General features: G+C 42.9%; 1 protein-coding gene and 1 long non-coding RNA gene across 5 annotated transcripts in view; one reads left to right on the forward strand and one right to left on the reverse strand.

Annotated features, from left to right (window-relative positions):
- The window catches only part of CLUL1 (clusterin like 1), a 58,854-nt gene that overhangs the window by 24,581 nt on the left and 9,152 nt on the right, over positions 1-25,121 (forward strand). For all 4 annotated transcript variants that reach the window (XM_033178188.1, XM_033178187.1, XM_033178189.1 and 1 more), the window contains 5 exons: positions 706-854; positions 6,670-6,837; positions 9,277-9,709; positions 16,000-16,137; positions 24,785-24,999. In XM_033178188.1, the coding sequence (XP_033034079.1) occupies positions 706-854; positions 6,670-6,837; positions 9,277-9,709; positions 16,000-16,137; positions 24,785-24,999 (1,103 nt within the window). The remainder of the gene's footprint in view (positions 1-705; positions 855-6,669; positions 6,838-9,276; positions 9,710-15,999; positions 16,138-24,784; positions 25,000-25,121) is intronic.
- LOC117064091 lies at positions 6,268-16,120 on the reverse strand. The gene is made up of 3 exons (XR_004429263.1): positions 16,036-16,120; positions 15,361-15,414; positions 6,268-6,552 (listed from the first exon to the last, which is right to left on the reverse strand). It is a non-coding gene; the product is annotated as an uncharacterized LOC117064091 (long non-coding RNA).

Genomic DNA, 25,121 nt, shown 5'->3' on the forward strand with positions numbered 1-25,121 from the left:
ATAATTACATTGAATCTGGTTGTTCTGTGGCTATTAACTTGCAGCCTTTGCTTGGTGATATATGCTTTGGGTAGTTAATATTTAAAAGAACAAATTAGCTAAAATGTAGCTGATTTAGGGTCTGTAATTAAAATCAGAGTCAAAAATAAGCTCTTTAGTAGGCCACATTAGCTACTTTGAACAGGGAATGACAATGAATTTTAAATTTATTAAAGGTATATAAGACACATCCATTAGGTTATTAAGGAAGCTTGTATTACATGGGATACTTTCTAGGTTTCATGCCTCCTTACTAGGTAACTGAAGCTGAAAGAAAGAGAAATTGCTGACTCTGTTTGAGGTCCCAGTTGGGCACTTACTATAAATTGTGAAGAATATGCAAAATTTTATCTAATATAAACACACTTGAGTCTTAAATGAAAGAAAAAAATGGATAAATGAAAACAGGGCCTGAGCAAACTGACAAGAATGAGGTTCAGTGAACTCTGTTTGTTTAGGAGCTTACAAGTGAGGAACAGAAGGTATGGTCCACGTGGCAGCTGGGTCCATGTGGCAGCCGACAGCTAATTCATTATGATCTGCTTTCAGAATATGAGCCTGTAAAAGAACAGTGAACCCTATCTTTAGAAGACATGAAAGATTGGTGAACTCGGTGTTTTGTAATCTGATCAGATCTCAAAGAAAAAATTGCCACGTGTCTTTTAGGTTTTTCTGAGGTGGGGGAGATAGATACAGATGAAGAGGTGAAGAAGGCTTTGATTGGTATTAAGCAAATGAAAGTCATGATGGAAAGAAAAGAGAAGGAACACACCAATCTAATGAGCACCCTGAAGAAATGCAGAGAAGAAAAGCAGGTACAGTCATTGAAAATAATGTCTGTTCTTACACAGATCTGGACCGGAAATATTACGCTTGTTAGTGCTCTTGATGAATTACTTGCTTTCCTTAATAATACATTTTGTGGGTAGCTGCTTTTATTAGAGGAAAAGTTGGAGGGAAGCTTCAGACTTCCTTGAAGAACATATTTCGTGTGGGATAGGTTTCTGCAAGACTCCAAACCGGAGTCTGAGGGATTCATCTCTGTTTAAGTGCTGCTTTCTCAAAAATAGATTCTTCTTGGTCTCTTCTGAGTTAGGATATTGAGTCAAAAGTATTTGAAGAGTTTTTTTTACTAGATCAGTGGTCTCCAGAGTTGTTTTTTTGTTTTGTTTTTGTTTTTGAGACAAAGACTCGCTCTGTCACCCAGGCTGGAGCTGATCCCAGCTTACGGCAACCTTGGCCTCCTGGTTTCCGGCAATTCTCCTGTCTCAGCCTCCCTCATAGCTGGGATTACAGGCTCCTGCCATCACGCCTGGCTAATTTTTGTATTTTTAGAAGAGATGGGGTTTCACTATGCTGGCCAGACTGGTTCCGAACTCCGGGGCTCAAGCGATCCACCTGCCTCAGCCTCCCAAAGTGCTCGAATTACAGGCATGGGCCACTATGCCTGGCCCAGAGTTTTTTGGTCTCTCATTCCTATGACTAAAAAATGTGTTAGCACTCACTCCTAAATATATGCATATTAACTTACTTATAAATTAGATATATGAATTGCTACCATTAATATCTCAAGGCACAATATGTATTTAAGGTGAGAGTCACCATTAGCGAGTGTGGATGTTAAGTCCACATTTCAAATAATCTTCTAAAGATTTCGAAACTTTTAGTTGACTTGCCAGATCTGATTAGATCACCATAGTTTTCCTTTGTCACATGGCCAATAAAGAGCTCATAATGATCAAGTGTCAGCTCTGCTATTTTGCTTTTGGTCCACTTGAGCTTAAATTATTCATTTTTTAAAATCTGCCAAGTGTTTTTTTTTTTTTTCCCAAGAATCTTGTTAAGCCTCCTGTGCATTTAGTGAAGGTTAGTTTAGTTAAAACTAGATAATGAAATCCATCAGTCTACCTGAGTTCTCTTACATGGCAACTCATTACAATTGGCTGCATGTGCACAGAGCAAGGAAACTATAGGCGATTCTTCTGGAATGTAGAGGATCCCCTCTTTCCCAAGGTCATCACATACAGTTGGGCACATACGATATCTAACATATGCATCTCAAGAGAGTACCATGTATATCCAATAATGCATCAGCCTAATTCACTTTTTCAAATTCAAATAGCTTTATTTGATAGCTATAGCTTGAACTACATGTTTTATCAATGGAGAACACATATTCAAACGTCTTTGGAAGATGTAAAAAATTGTTCCTATGCTACAGTATAAAGTTCAGTAAATTTCTAAACTATAAACATTGAATAGCTTGCAGTTTAATGACATTAATAATTAACATCACACTCAAAACAATGGATTTTTTTAAAAAAGGTTATCTTCAAACATTAACCTTAAATCAAAGAGGAAATTAAAACTGTAACAAAAATAATTTGGAAAATGTTTTCAATTTTAATATTGAGAGTAAGTTACTTTTTTTTTTTTTTTTTGGAGGCAGGGATGGAGTCTCCCTCTGTCGCCCAGGCTGGAGTGCAGTGGCGCAATCTCGGCTCACTGCAAGCTCCGCCTCCTGGGTTCACACCATTCTCCTGCCTCAGCCTCCTGAGCAGCTGGGACTACAGGCGCCCGCCACCACGCCAGGCTAATTTTTTGTATTTTTAGTAGAGACAGGGTTTCACTGTGTTAGCCAGAGTGGTCTCGATCTCCTGACCTCGTGATCCGCCCACCTTGGCCTCCCAAAGTGCTGGGATTACAGGCGTGAGCCACTGCGCCCGGCCAAGAGTAAATTACTTTTTAAATTTATTTTTATTTTTTGAAGAATGTTAAGTTGTAAAATACATGTAACAAAATTTACCATCATAACCATTTTTAAGTGTACCATTCAGTAGTGTTAAATACATTCATACTGTCATGCAACCAATCTCCAGAAATCTTTTCATCTTGCAAAAACTGAAAGTCTATACATATTAAACAATGCCCCATTCCCCCCCACCCCAGTCAGATTTTTAATTTAAAAATATAAGTGGAAGTTCTAATATTTTCTAACTATCCCTCTGTCTATAAAGTTGGGGGCCACTGAATTTCAGATTGCTGCTTGCATCTTTTTACTTCTGAGCATCATGGCCTCTGGGAGTCCATTAAGCAACTGGAGCCAGGTAGTGTGACAGGCTGACCCCAAAGCGGTGTGTCAGCCTGTCACCAGACTGGTTGATGTTGCAGCCCCTCCTACTGCCCTGAGTCAGTCAGGGTTCTGGCAAGGAAAGGAGAATGCGGGACCAGCAGCTGCAAACACTTCTCCCTTTTGGCAGCAATCAAAAGATTTTGAGGAAATCTAAAATAACTCCTCATCAGGAAAATGTGGAAGCCCCTCCAGCTGGGATCTTCCCTGGTGGGCTTGTGAGCCTGGCCATCTGGGACTAGAGACACTAGATAGCAGTAATACACTCTTCACCAAACACATTATCACATGGAATGCTTTAAACATCTGGGTAAACCACTACTTTCATTTTATAGCTAAGAAAACTGGGGTTTGAGATGTTTGTTAATTAACATGTTACTCCAACACTGTAATGAATGAACTGAGATAAAGTCAGCAGATGTGTGCATGGGGGACCCAGTGACTTTCTGCTTTTCTCACTTCCCTGAACCCTCTGGCAAGGAGGATAGGGTATACAGCTATAACAAGAATATTCCACTTTGGGTGGGTCAAGTAAGCAAATGTGGATTTCACTTCTGGCCCTGAAGAATCCAAGCAACTAGCAGAATTTTTATTTATTCTTAAAAACCTTATTGTACAAAAATTCATTGAATTATACTCTTGAGTTTGAGGCACTCAATTAGAAAGTTAATTGGGAAAAAAAAAATCTGTTTAACCCTGAATATCCCTCCCTAAAATTACTTTAAGCCTAGAATAAAGGTCAGTTTAGACAAATTATGAATTGGCAAATATGGTGTTAGCAACCCTCATCTCTCAGTATTGAGCCCCACCCATTCTCAAGGGTACTGTTCAGTGGCGACCCACATCATCTCTGCCCTCTTCCGCCACCCCTCCTTATTAATATTTAGTGAGACTATCTGAAACTTCTTAAGTAGGAAACCCTAGAGAAGGTTAGAGTGATTTGACCCCCAAACCAGGTTTTATTTGTTTTTACTTTTAATGAAATGGGGTCTTGCTATGTTGCTTAGGCTGGTCTTGAACTCCTGGGGTCAAGGGATCCTCCTGCCTCACTCCCAAGTAGCTGGGATCACAGGCACAGGCCACCACACCTGGCTCAACACCAGGTTTATATAGTACTTTTGATAAACTGTCAACTATAGGAATAGAGTTACAAGCATGAATCTGCCAGTTGGTACAATGTCTAGCAGGAAACGGAGAGCATCGACAGGACATTTCCTTTAGGAGTGTTTACCAGACAGAGGTCTACTTCTTCCATGGCAATGCTTCACTTCCAAAACTTGGGACCTGTGATTTGGTAACTGTTTTTTTGTTCTGCTTCTGAGCAGTGAATGGAAGGAAGCCTGAGAGATACTAGTTACTATACTGGACTAGTTATAATAATAGATGCCTTGCCTATGATAATGGATACTAGTTATAATAATAAATGCCTTGCTTGTTTAGCTCATTCAATTCAAAGACCTTGAGAAGTAGATACTATTATTCTTATTTGCAAATGAGGAGACTAAGGCTTATACATATTAAGTAATTTGCCCAAGGGTACATAGTCACTGTAGTTTGGAATTGGGAATATTAGGATTTTGGCTTAAGAGGACAATGAGTAGAATATGTAAAATTGGGACTGATTGAGAAAATCCTGGAGGTATTGTTACCTGCCTTGGAGAAACAATCTTTTTTTTTTTTTTTTTTTGAGACGGAGTCTTACTCTTGTTGCCCAGGCTGAAGTGCAATGGTGTGATCTTGGCTCACTGCAAATTCCGCCTCCTGGGTTCAAACGATTCTCCTGTTTCAGCCTCCCAAGTAGCTGGGATTACAGGCACCCACCATCACGACCAGCTAATTTTTGTATTTGTAGTAGAGACAGGGTTTCACCATGTTGGTCAGGCTGGTCTCAAACTCCTGACATCAGGTGATCCACCCACCTCGGCCTCCCAAAGTGCTGGAATTACAGGCGTGAGCCACCATACCCTGCCGAAAAACAACCACTTTAAGATGTAAGATTCAGCCGGGTGCAGTGGCTCATGCCTGTAATCCCAGCACTTTGGAAGGCCAAGGTGGGCAGATCACCTGAGGCCAGGAGTTCGAGATCAGCCTGGGCAACATGGTGAAACCCTATCTCTACTAAAAATACCAAAATTAGCCAGGCATGGTGGCACACACCTGTAGTCCCAACTACTCGGGAGGCTGAGGCAGGAAAATCACTTGAATCTGGGAGATGGAGGTTGCAGTGAGCTGAGATTGCACCACTGCACTCCAGCCTGGGTGACACAGCCAGACTCTGTCTCAAAAAAAAAAAAAAAAGATGTAAGATTCCAAAATTGTTCTGCAAAGTCCAAGGACACACACACACACTCCTGTCTGGGTCAAAATGTGTATTTGGCAAGTTGGGGCCCTGGTAGTTTTCTTATGTGGATCATAGCAAACGCTACCTGGCTTAGCAGCTGAACTTTACAATGAGAGCAACTGACAAATCCTAGCCAGGCAGAGAAGATGTGGAAGACTGTCAGTGCCCAGGTGATTCTTTGGGCTTAATACTCCAGGAAAGGGTCATTTCCATTAGCTCTGAGGCTGTCTTCTTATGGCCAGATCCACTATGCTCACTTAATTCCCCTGCACAATATCTCGGCATGTAGGGGGCTGGGGTTCAGAAGTCCAAACTTGCAGGGAAGCCAGAGGTTTAGGCAGGGGCACAGGAAGAAAGGTCTGTTGCACCTAGTGCTGACCCATGAGGCACTCCAGGGGCAGGGCTGAGGCTGGCAGGGACAGGTGCCACTGCTGCTGGGCTCCTCAGCACCCAGAGCAGGACTTGGCCAAGTACAGCAAGCACCACAAGGGGGAGCGCTGGGAATATAAACAAGAAGAACAAAGGCTTGTTTATATTCCCATTTATATTTATTTAATGTTACATTATATATAAATATAATATATTTATTATATTACATTCTAATTGCATAGATGCAGGATGGCATCTCTGCAATGAGAATATAACTCAATGGGAACATTTAATTTGACATACAAGAATTGCACTTTCTTGCAATGTTTAAGGATATACAACAATCGAAGATAGCATAAATGAAAGAAGTAAAATGTGCCAGCTTTATAAAGTGTAAAGCCCACTTTCCCCATGCCCCAGTGGACGAGAGTTGAAGACGGACTTCCCAGTAAATAGGTAAATCACAGTGGTTCCCAGATCGGGATGGCATCTTCATTGTCAGGTCACCCACACCTAGAGTAATGTTTGTCACATAGCAAACACTCAGTAAATACTTAATGAACAAATGAGTGAACAGATGAATAAGATTTACAATCTTCAGTAGAGATCAATCAGCACTCTTTTCTTAAACTAAACAGAAAGCTTTGGGAGAGATCTGACAGCTGCGAGGCACCTGAAGCAGAAAGAATGAAAAAGCAGTTTAGAATGTGCACATTTCAAAGGGTGAAATCAATTAAGGTGCACATAGATCATGAAATGGAAACTGGACTTTTGTTTCTACTTTAATTAGGAGGCCCTGAAACTTCTGAATGAAGTTCAAGAACACCTGGAGGAAGAAGAAAGGCTATGCCAGGTGTCTTTGGCAGATTCCTGGGATGAATGCAGGTCTTGCCTGGAAAATAACTGCATGAGAATTTATACAACCTGCCAACCTAGTTGGTCCTCTGTGAAAAATAAGGTAAAAGAAAAAGAGAGCTCAAGATTTCACAGTTTGTTTTTTTTTTTTTGAGACGGAGTCTCACTCTGTCGCCCAGGCTGGAGTGCAGTGGCCGGATCTCAGCTCACTGCAAGCTCTGCCTCCCGGGTTTACGCCATTCGCCTGCCTCAGCCTCCCGAGTAGCTGGGACTACAGGCGCCCACCACCTCGCCCAGCTAGTTTTTTGTATTTTTGAGTAGAGACGGGGTTTCACCATGTTAGCCAGGATGGTCTCGATCTCCTGACCTCGTGATCCGCCCGTCTGGGCCTCCCAAAGTGCTGGGACTACAGGCGCCCACCACCTCGCCCAGCTAGTTTTTTGTATTTTTGAGTAGAGACGGGGTTTCACCATGTTAGCCAGGATGGTCTCGATCTCCTGACCTCGTGATCCGCCCGTCTGGGCCTCCCAAAGTGCTGGGATTACAGGCTTGAGCCACCGCACCCGGCCTGATTTCACAGTTCTTAAGGCACCTATTTCAGCTTACTTTTTTATTACTTTATGTTAATGTTTAGAATGGAGATGCCTGATCTGATAGAGGCCTTTTGCTTTCCAGAATCTAATACTAATGCTTAGGTCCCATCACCTGTGTATAAGTGATTTATAAGGTAGAGCATCCATTCAGTGGACACTGAATGCATCTCTTAAAATATTCTCGCTTTCTGCCTTGTATTTGTTATTTGTGAACATGTTCCCACTAAATAGTAAGCTCTTTGAGGGCAGGGATCATATCTTATTTGTCTTCATTTGCTTATTAGTGGCATCCAATAAATGTTTACCAAATCGCACTTGGAATCATAGCATTGCAGTCTCTGATTTCAGTCCACATTAATTTTTCCTTCTGGAGGCCAAATATTTAAAGGTATTCTCTGCCTCCCAAATCTCACCTTCAACATGCTTGCCTCCTTATGCATAACACACACACACACACACACCCTTTCATGTCCCCTTTTGCTCAACCCATGTATGTCCTGTAGGACTGGCATGTTTTCTTTTTTGTCCCCTTTGGTTATCTTCTGAGCAGAGGGATCACAGAGGGTGGTGACCTGAATAGGATGAGCTCTGCCCCACTAACGGCTCCAATTAGGCTAGATTTTCCTCCCCCTTCAAGAAGTGAGCTGAATACAAAATTGAGTGGAATTTCACGCTCCCTATTAGAGCACATACTAATTAGAATATGTTCCTGGCTTGGCAATGCCATACTCAATTACAAAGGGAGCAACTAGTAAGATAATGAATGCGCCAAGTTAATTTGCCTCCACTATTAATTGCATCTGCTCTATTTTTAGAGCCACTGTCACCTGCTAATACACCAGAATATGGCATAATGAGCAGCAGCAGGAAGTCAGGAGATTTGGGGACCATTCCCATCTGGGTCAGTTGTGTGATCTTATGAAAATTTCTTGGGGCTTTAAAGGTTTGTTTTTGTGGATGAAGAGTCAAGTAAACAGAAGCTGGTAGAGGGAGAGGCAGACAACCCACCCAAATTCTTTTCTTTATTTTTTTCGTGAGACGGGGTGTGGCTCTTTTGCCCTGGCTAGAGGGCAGTGGTGCCATCTTGGCTCACAGCAGCCTCCACCTCCTGGGTTCAAGTGATTCTCCTGCCTCAGCCTCCTGAGTAGCTGGGATTACAGGCACCTGCCACCATGCCCAGCCGATTTTTATATTTTTAGTAGAGACAGGGTTTTACCATGTTGGCCAGGCTGGTGACCTCAGGTGATCCATACACCTTGGCCTCCCAAAGTGAAAACTTGACCTTTTTAGGCTATTGGTGGGCAAATGTAAACCAGGAGAAATTTCAGATCCTGTTTCCATAGGCAAAGGCAAAGTCAAGTATGAGAGGGTTAAGAAATTATCTTAAAGTTCATTGCCTCATCCTAGCTTGCCCAGAATTATTCTTGATTTGAAATGACTACTGTAAGTTGACTTTAAAATTTGCAATAAGAAATGGTCCAGGGCCTGGTGCAGTGGTTCACCCCTGTTCTCCTAGCACTTTGGGAGGCCGAGGCATGTGGATCACCTGAGCTCAGGAGTTTGAGACCAACCTGGGCAACGCGGTAAAACCCTGCCTCTACTAAAATACAAAAAAAAAAAAAAAAAAAAAAATTAGCCAGGCATGGTGGCGTGTGACTGTAATCCTAGCTACTCGGGAGGCTGAGACAGAAGAATCACTTGAACCAAGGAGGCGGAGGTTGCAGTGAGCTGGGATCGTGCCATTGCACTCCAGCCTGAGCGACAGAGCAAGACTCCATCTCAAATAAAAAAGAAAGAAGAGAGAGAGAAAGGAAGAAAGAAAGAAAGAGAAAGAGAGAGAAAGAAAGAGAGAGAGAGGAAGGAAGGAAGGAAGGAAGGAAGGAAGGAAGGAAGGGTCCAGAAATAAAGTAATTTTTTATTCCATTTCTGTCCCCTACTCTACTCCACAGATTGAACAGTTTTTCCAGAAGATATATCAATTTCTATTTCCTTTCCACGAAGATAATGAAAAAGATCTCCCCATCAGTGAAAAGCTCATTGAAGAAGATGCACAATTGACCCAAATGGAAGATGTGTTCAGCCAGTTGACTGTGGATGTGAATTCTCTCTTCGATAGGAGTTTTAACGTCTTCAGACAGATGCAGCAAGAATTTGACCAGACCTTTCAATCACATTTCATATCAGATACAGACCTAACCGAGCGTTACTTTTTTCCAGCTTTCTCTAAAGAGCCAATGACCAAAGCAGATCTTGAGCAACGTTGGGACATTCCCAACTTCTTCCAGCTGTTTTGTAATTTCAGTGTCTCTATTTATGAAAGTGTCAGTGAAACAATTACTAAGACACTGAAGGCAATAGAAGATTTACCAAAACAAGACAAAGGCAAGTATTAAAAGATAACTTTTACTTAGAGGTCTATACTAAAGTCAAGTTTTGTTTAGCTGCAGAAATGGTAGACATTTCTGAGTCACATTGTATGGCGTTTCTTGAAGAGACAATTTATGGAAAATATTTCAGAGCCTCTTAAAAGAAGCTTCCAAGTCTGCTAAACACCATCCCTCTTCCATCACTGTTGAGAACTGAACTCTTTCTAGAGCAAATTTTCAAAGCAGAAAGACAAAATGCTAATAGGTTGAGAACTTGAAAAAAAAAAAAAAAAACAGTTCCCTCATTTATTATTTGTTTGTTTATTTCATTTTGTGACAGAGTCTTGCTCTGCCTCCCAGCCTGGAGTACAGTGGTGCGATCTTGGCTCACTGCAATCTCTGATCCCAGGTTCAAGCAATTTTCCTGCCTCAGCCTCCCGAGTAGCTGCAGGTGTGCACAACCATGCCCGGCTAATATTTTTGTATTTTTAATAGAGACGGGTTTCACTATCTTGGCCAGCTGCTCTCAAACTCCTGACCTCAGGTGATCTACCCACATTGGCCTCCCAAAGTGCTGGGATTGCAGATGTGAGCCACCATGCCTGGCCATTTCCCTCATTTATTAAAGCTCATGTAGATGCTCAGCTCTATTCTGCTAAAGCATCAGAGAGTTTCTTTAAAATTGATCTGAAATCCTCAACTCCCAGTGTGAGAAGAAGCCCACTCTTACATATAACCAGGGCAATTTAGTGGCCTCCTCTGAATCACTACAATCATTCCTTAAATCATAAAGCGTCTGCAAAACCACAGAAAACGCTCACAAACCCCAAACTACAGAAATATTAGATAAGAAGTGCCTCCTACCAATACTAATCATGCCTCATGGCATTCCATGTTGGAGACACAATGCTGCTTTATGTTTCAAGGCAGGAGATATCTTCTGTGTGCTTCTATGGAGTAAATTAGATACAGCATTCGAGAAATGAGAGTTGCCACGAGGGTCAAGTGTAGGATCTGCATTTCCTTTGTTATTGCTTTGTCACCGCTAAGCCAGGTTGAAGGCTGCTCTCCTTTGAGATGAAAAATAAAATGGGCTCTTTCTATCTATTTTTCTCTTTATTTTTCTTTTTTTGAGATGGAGTGCTGCTCTGTTGTCCAGGCTGGAGTGTACTGGTGAGATCTCAGCTCACTGCAACCTCTGCCTCCTGGGTTCAAGCAATTCTCCTGCCTCAGCCTCCCGAGTAGCTGGGATTACAGGTGCCCGCCACCACGCCTGACTAATTTTTGTATTTTTAGTAGAGACAGGGTTTCACCATGTTGGCCAGGCTGGTCTCGAACTCCTGACCTCAGGTGATCTGCCCGCCTTGGCCTCCCAAAGTGCTGGAATTACAAGCGTGAGCCACCACAGCCAGCCAGCTACCACACCCAGCCAGCCACCACGCCTGACCCTATCTGACTATTTTTCAATTATATTAGCTGTAGCTGGCAACAACTGAGTCAGATTCTCAAAATCGCCATGACATTACATAACTGGCCTCTGCATAGGAGAGGTTTACTTTTCAGAAACTGAAGCTAGGAAACAATGCGTTACATCCTTCAGGTCCCATCGTTCCATGAACAGAGAACAGGCATCATTACTGGAATTGTTGGGTTCTATTTCAGAGTCCAGTGGACTTTTTTTTTTTTTTTTTTTTTTTTTTTTTGAGGCGGAGTCTCGCTCTGTCGCCCAGACTGGAGTGCAGTGGCGCAACCTCGGCTCACTGCAAGCTCCGCCTCCCGGGTTCACGCCATTCTCCTGCCTCAGCCTCCCAAGTAGCTGGGACTACAGGCGCCCGCCACCTCGCCCGGCTAGTTTTTTGTATTTTTAGTAGAGACGGGGTTTCACCATGTTAGCCAGGATGGTCTCGATCTCCTGACCTCGTGATCCGCCCGTCTCGGCCTCCCAAAGTGCTGGGATTACAGGCTTGAGCCACCGCGCCCGGCCCAGTGGACTTTTTTTATAAGTATTTCGTCTGGTATTCCATTCTGAGGTTCCAAATTTATCAGATATTCAGGATAAACACCAGGCGAGTAGACTAAATCTATCCAGGCTGGGTGGTATCAAGTGATTTTAGCCTGACTGTTTAAATGGATATCAACTGTCTTGGAATAACATTGAGAATGTGTTCATTAGAACAAAAGGGTTCCTCCCCTCCGTGTTGTGTAGCAGCCTTACACAAGCATTGCTTATATTTCCATGTGCACAGGACTGTCAGTAGTGATTCAGACATGCCAGAGCCTAGATAATGTGCCAACCACTGTAACCCTCTTCCATACACCAGCTACGAACATGGGTTTCCACTGTCTGCCACCGTTGCCTTCTCATTCACACAGCTGGGAGCCAGCCCTACTCTCAGCTGCCTCACACACACCCTCCCCAGCCCCTCCGTGCCACTTCCATCTCAGTGAGGACCTGAAAAGCCAAGGTCCCCTGTGAATGCAAATATTAAAGACAAAAACAAAATAGCAAACAAAAGAGTCTATTTACTCTATCGTACTCTTCTTTCTCCAGTATCCCTCCCCCAGCCAGACAGTACACAGAAGCTTACCGCAGAGGAGACATTGTCTTCCCAGATGAGCAAATGTGGACTGTTTATCAAGAATAGTCAGGCAGGGCCGGGCGCGGTGGCTCAAGCCTGTAATCCCAGCACTTTGGAAGGCCGAGACGGGCGGATCACGAGGTCAGGAGATCGAGACCATCCTGGCTAACATGGTGAAACCCCGTCTGTACTAAAAATACAAAAAACTAGCCGGGCGACGTGGCGGGCGCCTGTAGTCCCAGCTACTCGGGAGGCTGAGGCAGGAGAATGGCGTGAACCCGGGAGGCGGAGCTTGCAGTGAGCTGAGATCCGGCCACTGCACTCCAGCCTGGGCGACAGAGCGAGACTCCGTCTCAAAAAAAAAAAAAGAATAGTCAGGCAGGGGCTCTACGGCACTTGAATGTGGTTTCCATCACTTTTCTGGACAGGTAGTCGGTGAGGAGTAAGCTTACTGCCCCTAGAAAATCTGCCTAATGACTTGACACTTTGAGTTTTGCCCCTTGTGGTAGGCAAAATAATGACTGCCCAAAATATCCCCACCCTAATCCCCAGAACCTGTGAATTTATGTTAGGTGGCAAAGGCAAAGTAAGGTTGCAGATGGAAATAAATAAATTTGTTAATCAACTGACTTTATTTTTATTTATTTATTTTTTGAGACAGAGTCTTGCTCTGTTGCCCAGGCTGAAGTGCAGTGGCGTGATCTTGGCTCACTGCAAGCTCCACCTCCCAGGTTCACACCCTTCTCCTGACTCAGCCTCCTGAGTAGCTGGGATTACAGGTGCTCACCACCATGCCTCACTAATTTTTGTATTTTGACTAGAGGCAGGGTTTCACCATGTTGTCCAGGCTGGTCTCGAACTTCTGACCTCAAATGATCCGCCCACCTCAGCCTCCCAAAGTGTTGGGATTACAGGCATGAGCCATCGTACCCGGCCTCAACTGATGGATTCAATGTAATCACAGGGTCCTTAAAAGTGGAAGAAGGAGGCAGAAAAGAATTAATTGCAGTGGCCGCAAGAGAAGGACTTGGCTCTACTTTGATGGCCTTGAAGACAGAGGACAGGGGCCATAAGCTGAGGAATGTAGGTGGCCTTGAGGAACTGGAAATGGTATAGAAATGAATTCTCCTCTAGAGCCTCCCAAAAAACTAGCCCTACTGACATCTTACTTTTTATTTTTTTTATTTTTTTGAGACAGAGTTTCACTTTGTCTTCAGGCTGGAGTGCAGTGGCGTGATCTTGGCTCACTGCAACCTCCGCTTCCTGGGTTCAAGCGATTCTCCTGCCTCAGTCACCTGAGTAGCTGGGACTACAGGTGCGTAGCACCACACCCAGCTAATTTTTGCATTTTTTTTTTTTTTTGAAACGGATGACATCTTGATTTTAGCCCAGTGAGACCCACTTCAGACTTCTGACCTAAAAGACGAAACAATAATGAATTTGTGCTGTTTCAAGCCACTGAATCTGTGGTAGCTGTAACAGAGCTAATAATAATAGTAACTGACCAACATTTACTGAGCAAGTTCTGTGTGGCAACCTTCATGGATGGGCCTTATTGGTCATGATTGTTTAAAGGGCCAAAGTCAGAAAAACAGCCAAAATTGAATTATGAACACCAGGAAAAGGAGAGCGAAAATAAAAAGAATCAGAAATATCTTGATAATTAATGTTATTTCTGTTTTTTTGAGTATAGGCTCATTTTGGTCTCGTATTTCTTTCCTACTTTGGTCTTTCTGGACCTCAGTTCCTGAATCTGTTGAAAGTGAATAGGTCCAGGAAAGTAGCTCTTGGAATTGTCTTCACTTGTCTTATGAATCCCTGGAAAGAACAGATAAGATCGTGTTCTACTGTAGCTTGACCAGTGCAGGGGGCCAGCAGACCTGCTTCTAATCCTTAAGAGAGAATTAGTTGACATTAATTTTCACATGGGAGAAACAGACAGGCAGGTGGGAGAGTAGATGATTTATCTCAGCGACTGCACTGGAAGTAGCTCCTTGGAAGGGTTCTGAGGTTCTGTCAAGGCTAGACTAAGTGAGGTGATAGATCCTGCTCTGGGTGCAGGATGGGGAATTAGTGTCATACGGGGCCTAGAATTTGTCATCCTTGGTGTACATACCAGGTATTAATCTAGATGCTAGAGATAAAATGATGATTACGACACAGTCTCTGACTTCCAGGAGCTCAGTCCAGAGAAAGGCAAACAGATTAGTGAACAATTACATCACCATATCGTGGGTAAAATGGCAGAAGAAGGCACAGAAGAATGACAAGATTAAAATGGCAAGACCAAGTCCCTTCCCTCAAGAGGCTTAGAGTCTAACGGAAAAGATAAGAAAGCAAACACTGCATAAAGCGGGAATTAATTCTACAGTGGAAATTCTCACAGCGGGCTATGCAAGGCAAAGAAGAGGGTCCAGGAAAGCAGCTGGGAGAAACCGACTTTCTAGTCACCAAGGGGGATGCGTGACTTACATGCCGTTCTATCGAACAACGCTTCGCTGTTTTTAAACTATGGACATTGCAATTTATGTCCAAATAAAATGTTTCGTTTTTAAATGCTGAGGATTTAATCTAACAGAAAATCATCAGGTTGTCAATTAGTAATTCATGTTTCCTAATGTCAAATACTCTATCGGGAACTGCCAATTTTCTGTTGAATAGACTTCTCTTTTACGCATTTTATATGGATTAATTCTCCTAGGGGAAAAAACTTCTCAAAACATGACCTGCTTTAGGTATTTTCCTAAATCTTTGACCCACTGTCCATAACAGTATATACATCTTCACACACACATACTCACACACATATGACAAATGCAAAAATAGAATAGTAATAAAATAACCACCTATCACCCACTTTAAGAAACAGACGTTTCTAATATCTTTGGAACTTCTTCCCAATTATAGCTTAAAAAATTATTAAAGCATTTTTTAAAATACCGAAAAATGCAAGAGAAAAAGTGGCTCAGTCACCTATTTACTTAATCCTATTGACATCAGAAATACTAATGATATAAATAAGACATACGATTTTTAAAGTAATCAAATATATAAAAGAACAAAATTAATGAAAGCTGCCCTCTCCTACCTTATCAAGTCCCTCTTCTAAAAGATAGTTATTAATAATTCTTCATGACTCCTCCTAGAAAATAAAATTACATGCATTAATATATGTGTATATACTAATAATGTCTAATAATGAGATTCTTGGATTCAAGAGTATTTGCAATTTAATAGATGTTCAGTTGTCCTAGGAAATTATTGCAACAACATGCATTTGTGTCTAAATACAGGAAAAAGGGCCCGGTGCGGTGGCTCATGTCTGTAATCCCAGTATTTTGGGAGGCCGAGGCGGGTGGATCATTTGAGGTCAGCAGTTCCAGAAACCGGCCTGGACAACATGGTGCAACTCCATCTCTATTAAAAGTACAAAGATTAGCTGGGTGTAGTGGCTGTCGCCTGTAATCCTAGCTACTTGGGAGGCTAAGGCAGGAGAATCACTTGGATCCGGGAGGCGAAGGTTGCAGTGAGCCAAGATCCCGCCACTGAACACTTTAGCCTAGGCAACAGAGCAAAACTCTGTCTCAAAAATAAATTAATTAAATACATACATACATACATGAAAAAGATTTTGAAAGCTCTGGTAAGAAAAAGCAGTGGCATTGTCTTCATTTCTTTACAGTACAAACTCTTAGACACTAACGTGTAAATGTTATGTTCCCTGTAGCCCCTGACCACGGAGGCCTGATTTCAAAGATGTTACCTGGGCAGGACAGAGGACTGTGTGGGGAACTTGAGCAGAATTTGTCGAGATGTTTCCAATTTCATGAGAAATGTCAAAAATGTCAGGCTCATCTATCTGAAGGTAAATATTGGTATTTTTAAAAATTATACGTTAAGGCCGGGCGCGGTGGCTCAAGCTTGTAATCCCAGCACTTTGGGAGGCCGAGACGGGCGGATCACGAGGTCAGGAGATCAAGACCATCCTGGCTAACACGGTGAAACCCTGTCTCTACTAAAATATACAAAAAACTACCCGGGCGAGGTGGCGGGCGCCTGTAGTCCCAGCTACTCCGGAGGCTGAGGCAGGAGAATGGCGGGAACCCGGGAGGCGGAGCTTGCAGTGAGCTGAGATCCGGCCACTGCACTCCAGCCCGGGCGACAGAGCGAGACTCCGTCGCAAAAAAAAAAAAATTATACGTTAAGTTCTGGGGTACATTTCGTTATAAAGTTTCGGTGCCACAAAAGAAATAGCACTCGAATATAAAATTTTCTTTTTAATTCTCAGCAAGGCAAGTTACTTCTATAGACGTTTGCACCCTTACAGATGGAACAACGGTGAGCGCGCACTTAGACAAGGGAGGGAAAGGGGTTCCGGCCCCTGCTGCTGTGTCGTTCCCCTATTGGCTAGGGTTAGACCGCACAGGCTAAACTAATTCCGATTGGCTAATTTAAAGAGAGGGATGGGGGTGGTGACTGGTTTAGCGGGAAAAATGGTTACGGCAGAGCAGGTAATCGGAATTAGGGTGAGTAGGTACTCGGAATGAGTCGGGGCGGGGCAGGTAAACGGAATGAGTCCGGGTGGAGCAGGTAATCGGAATGAGTCCGGGTGGAGCAGGTAATCGGAATGAGTCCGGGTGGAGCAGGTAATCGGAATGAGTCCGGGTGGAGCAGATAATCGGAATGAGTCGGGGCGGGGCAGGTAAACGGAATGAGTCCGGGTGGAGCAGGTAATCGGAATGAGTCCGGGTGGGGCAGGTAATCCGAATGATTCCGGGTGGAGCAGATAATCGGAATGAGTCGGGGCGCGGCAGGTAATCGGAATGAGTCAGGGCAGAGCAGGTAATTTAAAAAGGTTGCTTTAGGAGGAAATCAAGTTTAAAAGTAGAAGGCAAAGAATTGAACATACTGACATACTGATTGTTTGAAAAGAAATTTAGAACTCATATCTAACAATTTTTTAGAGTTTCTTTAGTATTCTGGACAGAGGACAAAATCTCATTCTCACAAGCATGATGGATTCATTTGCTTTCCTCCTCCAAGCACTTTTCCATGTGGGGGCGTTCAATGTAGGTTTATAAACTGTTTTTTTTTTTTTTTTTTTTTTTGAGACGGTGTCTTGCTCTATTGCCCAGGCTGGAGTGCAGTGGTGCAATCTCAGCTCACTGCAACCTCCACCTCTCGGGTTCAAGCAATTCTCCTTCCTCAGCCTCCCGAGTAGCTGGGATTACAGGTGTGCGGCACCACGCCCGGCTAATTTTTTTGTATTTTTAGTAGAGACGGGGTTTCACCATATTGGCCAGGCTGGTTTCTAACTCCTGACCTTGTGATCCGCCCACCTCGGCCTCCCAAAGTGCTAGGATTACAGGCATGAACCACCGCGCCCGGCCCGGTTTACAAACTTTTGTTCTTGTGATTTTTTTTTTTTTTAATGATTAATGACTAAACACTACTGTGCGCAAAAGAAAAAGCTTGAGCAGGCCGGGCGCGGTGGCTCAAGCCTGTAATCCCAGCACTTTGGGAGGCCGAGACGGGCGGATCACGAGGTCAGGAGATCGAGACCATCCTGGCTAACAGTGAAACCCCGTCTCTACTAAAAATACAAAAAAACTAGCCGGGCGAGATGGCGGGCGCCTGTAGTCCCAGCTACTCGGGAGGCTGAGGCAGGAGAATGGCGTGAACCGGGAGGCGGAGCTTGCAGTGAGCTGAGATCCGGCCACTGCACTCCAGCCCGGGCGACAGAGCGAGACTCCGCCTCAAAAAAAAAAAAAAAAAAAAAAAAAAAAAAAGAAAAAGCTTGAGCAAATTAGGGCAAATCCTCCTTCTTACCGCAAAAAAAAAGAACTCCGCCTCCGACCATGAAAGAAACCTTTTCATTCTGTAAATCAGTATTTAGACAAGTGAAATCTTGTTTTTGAAAGTGGCATTGGCTCTTTCCCATTGGTGGGTTAATTAACTAATTAGCATTTAAACTGGGAAAGTGGCTTCTCCTTCTAAGCCCCAGGAATCCTTTTCCCTCCCAGAGTGGCCTTTCTAGTTCCTTCCCCATTTAGGAAATCATTCTCCCTTTCCTCCATCCCTCCCCTCATCCCCTTTTCCTTCTCCGGACTAAAGTCACTCCTCCTACCCCACCAGGGCCAAATTACAAATTTTTTTATACAAAACAAGAGCTTTTGATTCCTATGCTTCTGCATTTTATCTCACTAAAGCCCTAAGGGAAGGAAATTTTAACAGTGTGGCTAATGGCTTAGAGTGGGAAATTGGAAGATACAGGACGTATAGAAATCATATGTCAGTAAATTCTACAACACTAGCTAGAGATTTTGGGCAAGTCATTTATGCTGTCTAGGCCTCAGTTGAGTAATTTGTAAATAAAGGACCCAAGATAATCTCTGGGTTCTAACAAAATTCTTCTATAAAACAGTGGTCCCCAGCCTTTTGGTATGAGGGACTAGATTCGTGGAAGACAATTTTTCCAAAGATGGTGGGGCAGGGGGTACGTTTGGGGATGATCATCAGGCATTATTCTCCTAAGGAGCGTTCAACCCAGACCCTTTGCATGCACAGTTCACAATAGGGTTCGTGCTCCTGTGAGAATCGAATGCCTGTGCTGATCTGACAGGAGGCGGGGCTCAGGCAGTCATGCTTGTTCACCTGCCGCTCACCTCCTGCTGTACAGCTCCCTTCCTAAGAGGCCACAGGCTGCTGCGGGTCCATGGCCCAGGGGTTGGGGACCCCTGCTATAAAGGATGTTCAGAAAAATCAGATTATAATTCGTTTACTACCAAGTAATAGCTCTTGTGCCCTTAACTTCCCACAGTGAAGACTGCTGGAGTAATTTATATCAACAGAAAGAACAAAAAGCATAGTCAGTGGAAACTCCTGTCCCTCCCTTGGCTTTGTCTCCTCAATCTAACAATGAGCAACTTGCAACAAATGTTGCTGTTCAGAGAAAAGGGAGAATGGAATTGTTACAATCTTTTCTGTCACCAAGGCTGGAGTGCAGTGGTGTGATCTTCGCTCACTGCAACCTCTACTTCCTGAGTTCAAGCAATTCTGCTGCCTCAACCTCCTGAGTAGCTGGGATTACAGGCATGTGCCACCACACCTGGTTAATTTTTGTATATTTAGTAGAGACAGGGTTTCACCATATTGGTCAGGCTGGTCTCGAACTCCTGACCTCATGATCCTCCCACCTCGGCCTCCCAAAGTGCTGGGATTACAGGCGTGAGCGGCCGGCCAAGAAATTGTTACAATCTTAAACAACATAATATCCTGAACATATTTGGCTTTTAAAGTATCATTAGATACACCACAATAGTAATAAAGGTTACCTTTGGGTTTTAAGATTAAACATGATTTTTAAAAATACTTCTTTCTGTATTTTCCAAACTTTTAACCATAAGATATTCCTTGACTTAGGATAGGGTTATGTCACAGTTAACCCATCATAAGTTCGAAAAATTGTAAGTCGAACCATTGTAAGTTGGGGACCATATGTACATGTATGCATATATGATATGAAAAATTATTAGACATCTTTAAAATTTATTTGACTTTTTAACATATTACTTGTATTTCATCACCTTGCTCAAGGAGCCTGTAAATTACATATTAATATTCTCTATTATGAAATAGGTCTTTCCATCGTGCAAATTAACGCATTGTAGGGGTTCTAAACATCTATATGCTTTCCAACTCAAAAGGAATGAGGTTCCCTTTCTAATTTTTTTATTCAATTAAATTAAAAAACCATGAATTTAATGGAGTCTATTAAATTAGATCATTATTCGAGTAGTTATTAAATCTTTTTAGAGTCGACAACACTCCCTTTCTCTTTCTTTTTGAGCCGGAGTCTCGCTCTGTCACCCAGGCTGGAGTGCAATGGCACCATCTCGGCTCACTGCAACCTCTGCTTCCCAGGTTCAAGTGATTCTCCTGCCTCAACCTCTCGAGTAGCTGGGATTACAGGCACCTGCCACCATGCCCAGCTACTTTGTTGTATTTTTAGTAGAGATGGGGTTTCACCATGTTGGTTAGGCTAGTGGCGAACTCCTGACTTCAAGTGATCCGCCCGCCTCCACCTCCCAAAGTGCTGGGATTACAGGCCTGGGCCACCACGCCCAGCCCCTTTCTCCTTTTTAAACACCACCAGCCAGCCGGGCGCGGTGGCTCAAGCCTGTAATCCCAGCACTTTGGGAGGCCGAGACGGGCGGATCACGAGGTCAGGAGATAGAGACCATCCTGGCTAACACGGTGAAACCCCGTCTCTACTAAAAATACAAAAAACTAGCCGGGCGAGGTGGCGGGTGCCTGTAGTCCCAGCTACTCCGAAGGCTGAGGCAGGAGAATGGCGTAAACCCGGGAGGCGGAGCTTGCAGTGAGCTGAGATCAGCCCACTGCACTCCAGCCCGGGCGACAGAGCAGGACTCCGTCTCAAAAAAAAAAAAAAACACACACACACATCACCAGCCTAGGTTCTTATTTCCACTGAATTCTCAGGCTAGTTGGGCTAGTGAGGGAGTCAGGTTACACGGGCCACAGAACAAGAACAAGGATTGTTCTTTCTCTCCCTCTTCCATTTCATTCTCTCTCAGCCTCTCCCCACCTCAGTAGCTGGTCTTTTCTACCCCTTCTTTTGAAAGCAGAGTCCATTATACAAACGGACTTGTCTACTTCTCCACATCCCTCTTGGGCCAAATTTTCTGCCATGGGCACATCTACCCCACCTTAGAATGTATATTAGACAATTTTGACATCTGGAATGTCTTGTGGCAGAAAAGGGTTTAGAAAGCATTGCTCCAAGTAGCTTTGATTATAAACTGGACCTTTTCGCTGGGTAACCTGAGCAGTTGAGAGTGCTCTTTCTCCTGGCCTGGAGCAGTGGCTCACGCTGTAATCCCAGCACTTTGGAAGGCCGAGGTGGGCGGATCACCTGTGGTCAGGAGTTTGAGACCAGCCTGGTCAACATGGCGAAACCCCGTTCTACTAAAAATACAAAAATTAGCCGGGTGTGGTGGCATGAACCTGTAATCTTAGCTACTCAGGAGGCTGAGGCAAGAGAATTGCTTGAACCTGGGAGGCAGAGGTTGCAGTGAGCTGAGATCAAGCCAGTGCACTCCAGCCTGGGCCACAGAGCGAGACTCTGTCTCGAAAAAAGAAAAAATAAATAAATAGATAAATAAAAATTAAAAAAGAGTGCTCTCTCTCCTGAATTGCTGACTCGAGGACTCTCTCAGCCTGTTTTATCATTTGGAAGCTGGGAATAATATATCTGCTTCATACACATCTTTTGAAGATTAAATAAAATGTCTGAAGTATCAGTGATTCTCATTATTCAAGTATTTGTCTTTTAAGTCACAGTTGCAAGGTTATATACAGAAGCAGAGGTTTTTATAACAGAAAAATATACACTTAATATACTGACCTCTTACAAAAATAGTCCGCTCAAGCATCCCTCTATGTATCATTAACATCTATTTCCTTCTACCCAGCTAAAATAGCTTATTAATAATTCTTAAATGTCACAAGATAATACAGAATAAATCAGATAATACATTAAAATGCACCGGATAATCAACATGCACCAGATAGTAGATACAGTATACATCAGGTAATACAGTACAAATTCAATGAAAGTTTAGTGTTGCAAAGGTAAAATGTAAATAATGTCCTATTGTGCTCCCATACTGCTTAAAACTGTTATTATAAATTGCATTTTATTATAAATATATAAAGAATGATGTAATAGGCCAGGCATGGTGGCTCATGCCTGTAATTCCAGGTTTTTGGGAGGCTGAGGCAGGAGAATCACTTGAGGTTAGGAGTTCGAGACCAGCCTGGCCAACATGGTGAAACCCTGTCTCTACTAAAAATATAAAAATTAGCCAGGTGTGGTGGTGCACACCTGTAATCCCAGCTACTCCGGAGGCTGAGGCAGAAGAATCGCTTGAAACCAGGAGGCGGAGGTTGCAGTGAGTCGAGATCAAGCAACTACATCCAGCCTAGGTGACACAGTGAGACTTTGTCTCAGAAAAAAAAAAAAAAAAAAAAATTCTCAATCACCTAGATTGAGAAATAGAACATTACCAAAACAGACAAAGCCCCACTATGTCCCCTTCCATATCACATTCACTTTATCTCCTCAAAAGGAAAGTGCTATTTTGAATTTGGTATTAATTATTTCCTTGCATTTCTTCCTACTCATATCATGTCCCTTATACATATAATATATACACATGCCTATATCCTACATAGCAATGTTTTACATTTTGATTTTTGCATTGTCAATGTAGAACTTTTAACCTTAAAAATATGCTTCATACAGCCAGGCGTGGTGGCTCATGCCGGTAATCCCAGCACTTTGGGAGGCCAAAGGGGGCAGATCACGAGGTCAGAGTTCCAGACCCGCCTGACCAACATGGTGAAACCCCATCTCTACTAAAAATACAAAAAAAATTAGCTGGGCATGGTGGTGCGTGCCTGTAGTCCCAGCTACTCAGGAGGCTGAGGCAGGAGAATCTCTTGAACTCGGGAGGCAGAGGTTGCAGTGAGCCAAGATCGCACCATTGCACTCCAGCCTGGGCGACAGAGTGAGACTCTGTTTCAAAAAAAAAAAGAAAAATGCATCATATAAACATGAAATGGGCACACGTCTGGCTGGGCATGGTGGTTCATGCCTGTAATCGCAGCACTTTGGGAGGCCAAGGTGGGCAATCACTTAAGGCCAGGAGTTTGAGACCAGCCTGGTCAACACGGTGAAACCCCATCTCTACTAAAAATACAAAAATTAGCCAGGCATGGTAGCGTGCACTTGTAGTCCCAGCTACTCGGGAGACTGAGGCACAAGAATCACTTGATCCCAGGAAGCAGAGGTTGCAGTGAGCCAAGATTGTGCCATGTACTCCTGCCTGGGCAACAGAGTGATACTCTGTCTCAACATAAAAAAGAAAAAGAAAGGAAAGAAAAAGAAAAAAGAAATGGGCACATGTCAAATGTTAATTTGACTATTTAACTTATTAATGAAGGAACCAGCAGGGTGCTAGAGCTGGGTCAAAGGAGTATAAGAGAGACTGGAGTGCTTACAGTCAAGGAGAGACAGAATGCTGAAAGATTATGGAATTAGATATAAGTTAGTTAATATTCGAAAAGGCAACTAAACTGTAAATTTTGCCATTATCTTTTCTAACAGACCAAAATAATTTACATCTCTACTAGACAAACATTTGTCACTTTTCAATCCATAATTTACAGGTAATTTCATGGAGTCAGACCCTAATCAATAGTAAATAGTAAATAAGACAAAAAAGGATCTCTTCCTTAGACCTTGAAGTGATCTTTGGGTCAACCTCTTAGACAATAATTTAGTATGACATTGAAAGGACATGCAAGCCTGGGCAGCAAAGTGAGACCCCGCCTCTACAAAAAAATTAAAAATTAGATGGGCATGGTGGTGTGAGCCTGTAGTCCCAGCTACTCAGGAGGCTAAGGTGGAAATAGCACTTGAGCCCAGGAGTTCAAGGCTGTAGTGAGCTATGATCATGCCACTGCACTCTGGCCTGGGTAACAGAGCGACAACCTGTCTTGGAAAAAGAAAAAAAAAAAAAGAAAAGAAAAAGAAATGAAAGGAAATGCAGCCATTCTTTTGCCTTATTTCCAAGTTCTGGATAATTTTTCTTTCTTAACAATATAAATATTATTACTTATGTATTCCTTTGCAATCTGGCTTTTCACTCAGTGTAGTTTGCAAGGGTTAGCCGTGTGGATACGTGCTGCTCTAGTTCATTAATTCACTGTTGTATGTTGGTCTATGTAGGCATATCACAATTTATTTATTCTTTCCCTAGCTGAAGTACATTTGCTTTCAAGGTTTTACTATTATAAACACATCTCATACCTTTAATCAAATAATAATTTTGTCTTTTCAGTCAGCTTTGATTTACTTTGTTCTAATACTAAACATGCAACTGTAATTATAATTTCATTATTGATAAATATAAACTAATTTCCAAAACATCACCAATCTTTTTTTTTTTTTCACTATTTACTATATACTTTTGGTCTTAATTTTAAGTGGCTTCACTATATGTGGTTCTTTTCCTCTTTTCCCACACTGATTACTGATCCTGGACATATACATCCAAAATCAAATAGTAGTGTCCTTTTTAAGGGATAAATGGGATGTGATGCAGAAGGGGCATAGTAAGGACTTCATCTGTTTTGGCAAATTTTTTCTTAATATGGGTGGTAGGCATGTGGAATTTATGACAAAAAGTTCTGTCTCCAGCCCAGTTTCTGTTACATAAAACCATATAATTAACAGTTAACCTGGATCTGGTTTGACACAGATATAGGCGATATTAATAATTACTCCAGAATAACAGACATAACTAAAAACTCCCACAGGCAAAAGGGGAAAATAGACAGTGTAAGGGCTGGGATGTAAGCCCATGTTGCCCACCTCCAAGGTTCATGGACCTTTTCCTTCTCCACGTTACTTTCTTCTTTGCTAGACTGTCCTGGCGTACCTGCTCTGCACACAGAATTAGACGAGGCCATCAGGTTGGTCAATGCATCCAATCAGCAGTACAGCCAGATTCTCCAGATGACCCGGAAGCACTTGGAGGACACCGCCTATCTGGTGGAGAAGATGAGAGGGCAATTTGGCTGGGTGTCTGAACTGGCAAACCAGACCCCAGAAACGGAGATCATCTTTAATTCAATACAGGTAAAGGCGAGACCCAAGAGCAGATACGGAGATGACATGTACACACCTTGATTTCACTGTTAATTTACATATGAATTGTATCTGAATTTGAAAACAAGCTGCAGGGGGTATTCATATTTCCA

Source organism: Trachypithecus francoisi, unplaced genomic scaffold, assembly GCF_009764315.1.
Source record: "Trachypithecus francoisi isolate TF-2019V2 unplaced genomic scaffold, Tfra_2.0 Lachesis_group19, whole genome shotgun sequence".
NCBI lineage: Eukaryota > Metazoa > Chordata > Mammalia > Primates > Cercopithecidae > Trachypithecus > Trachypithecus francoisi.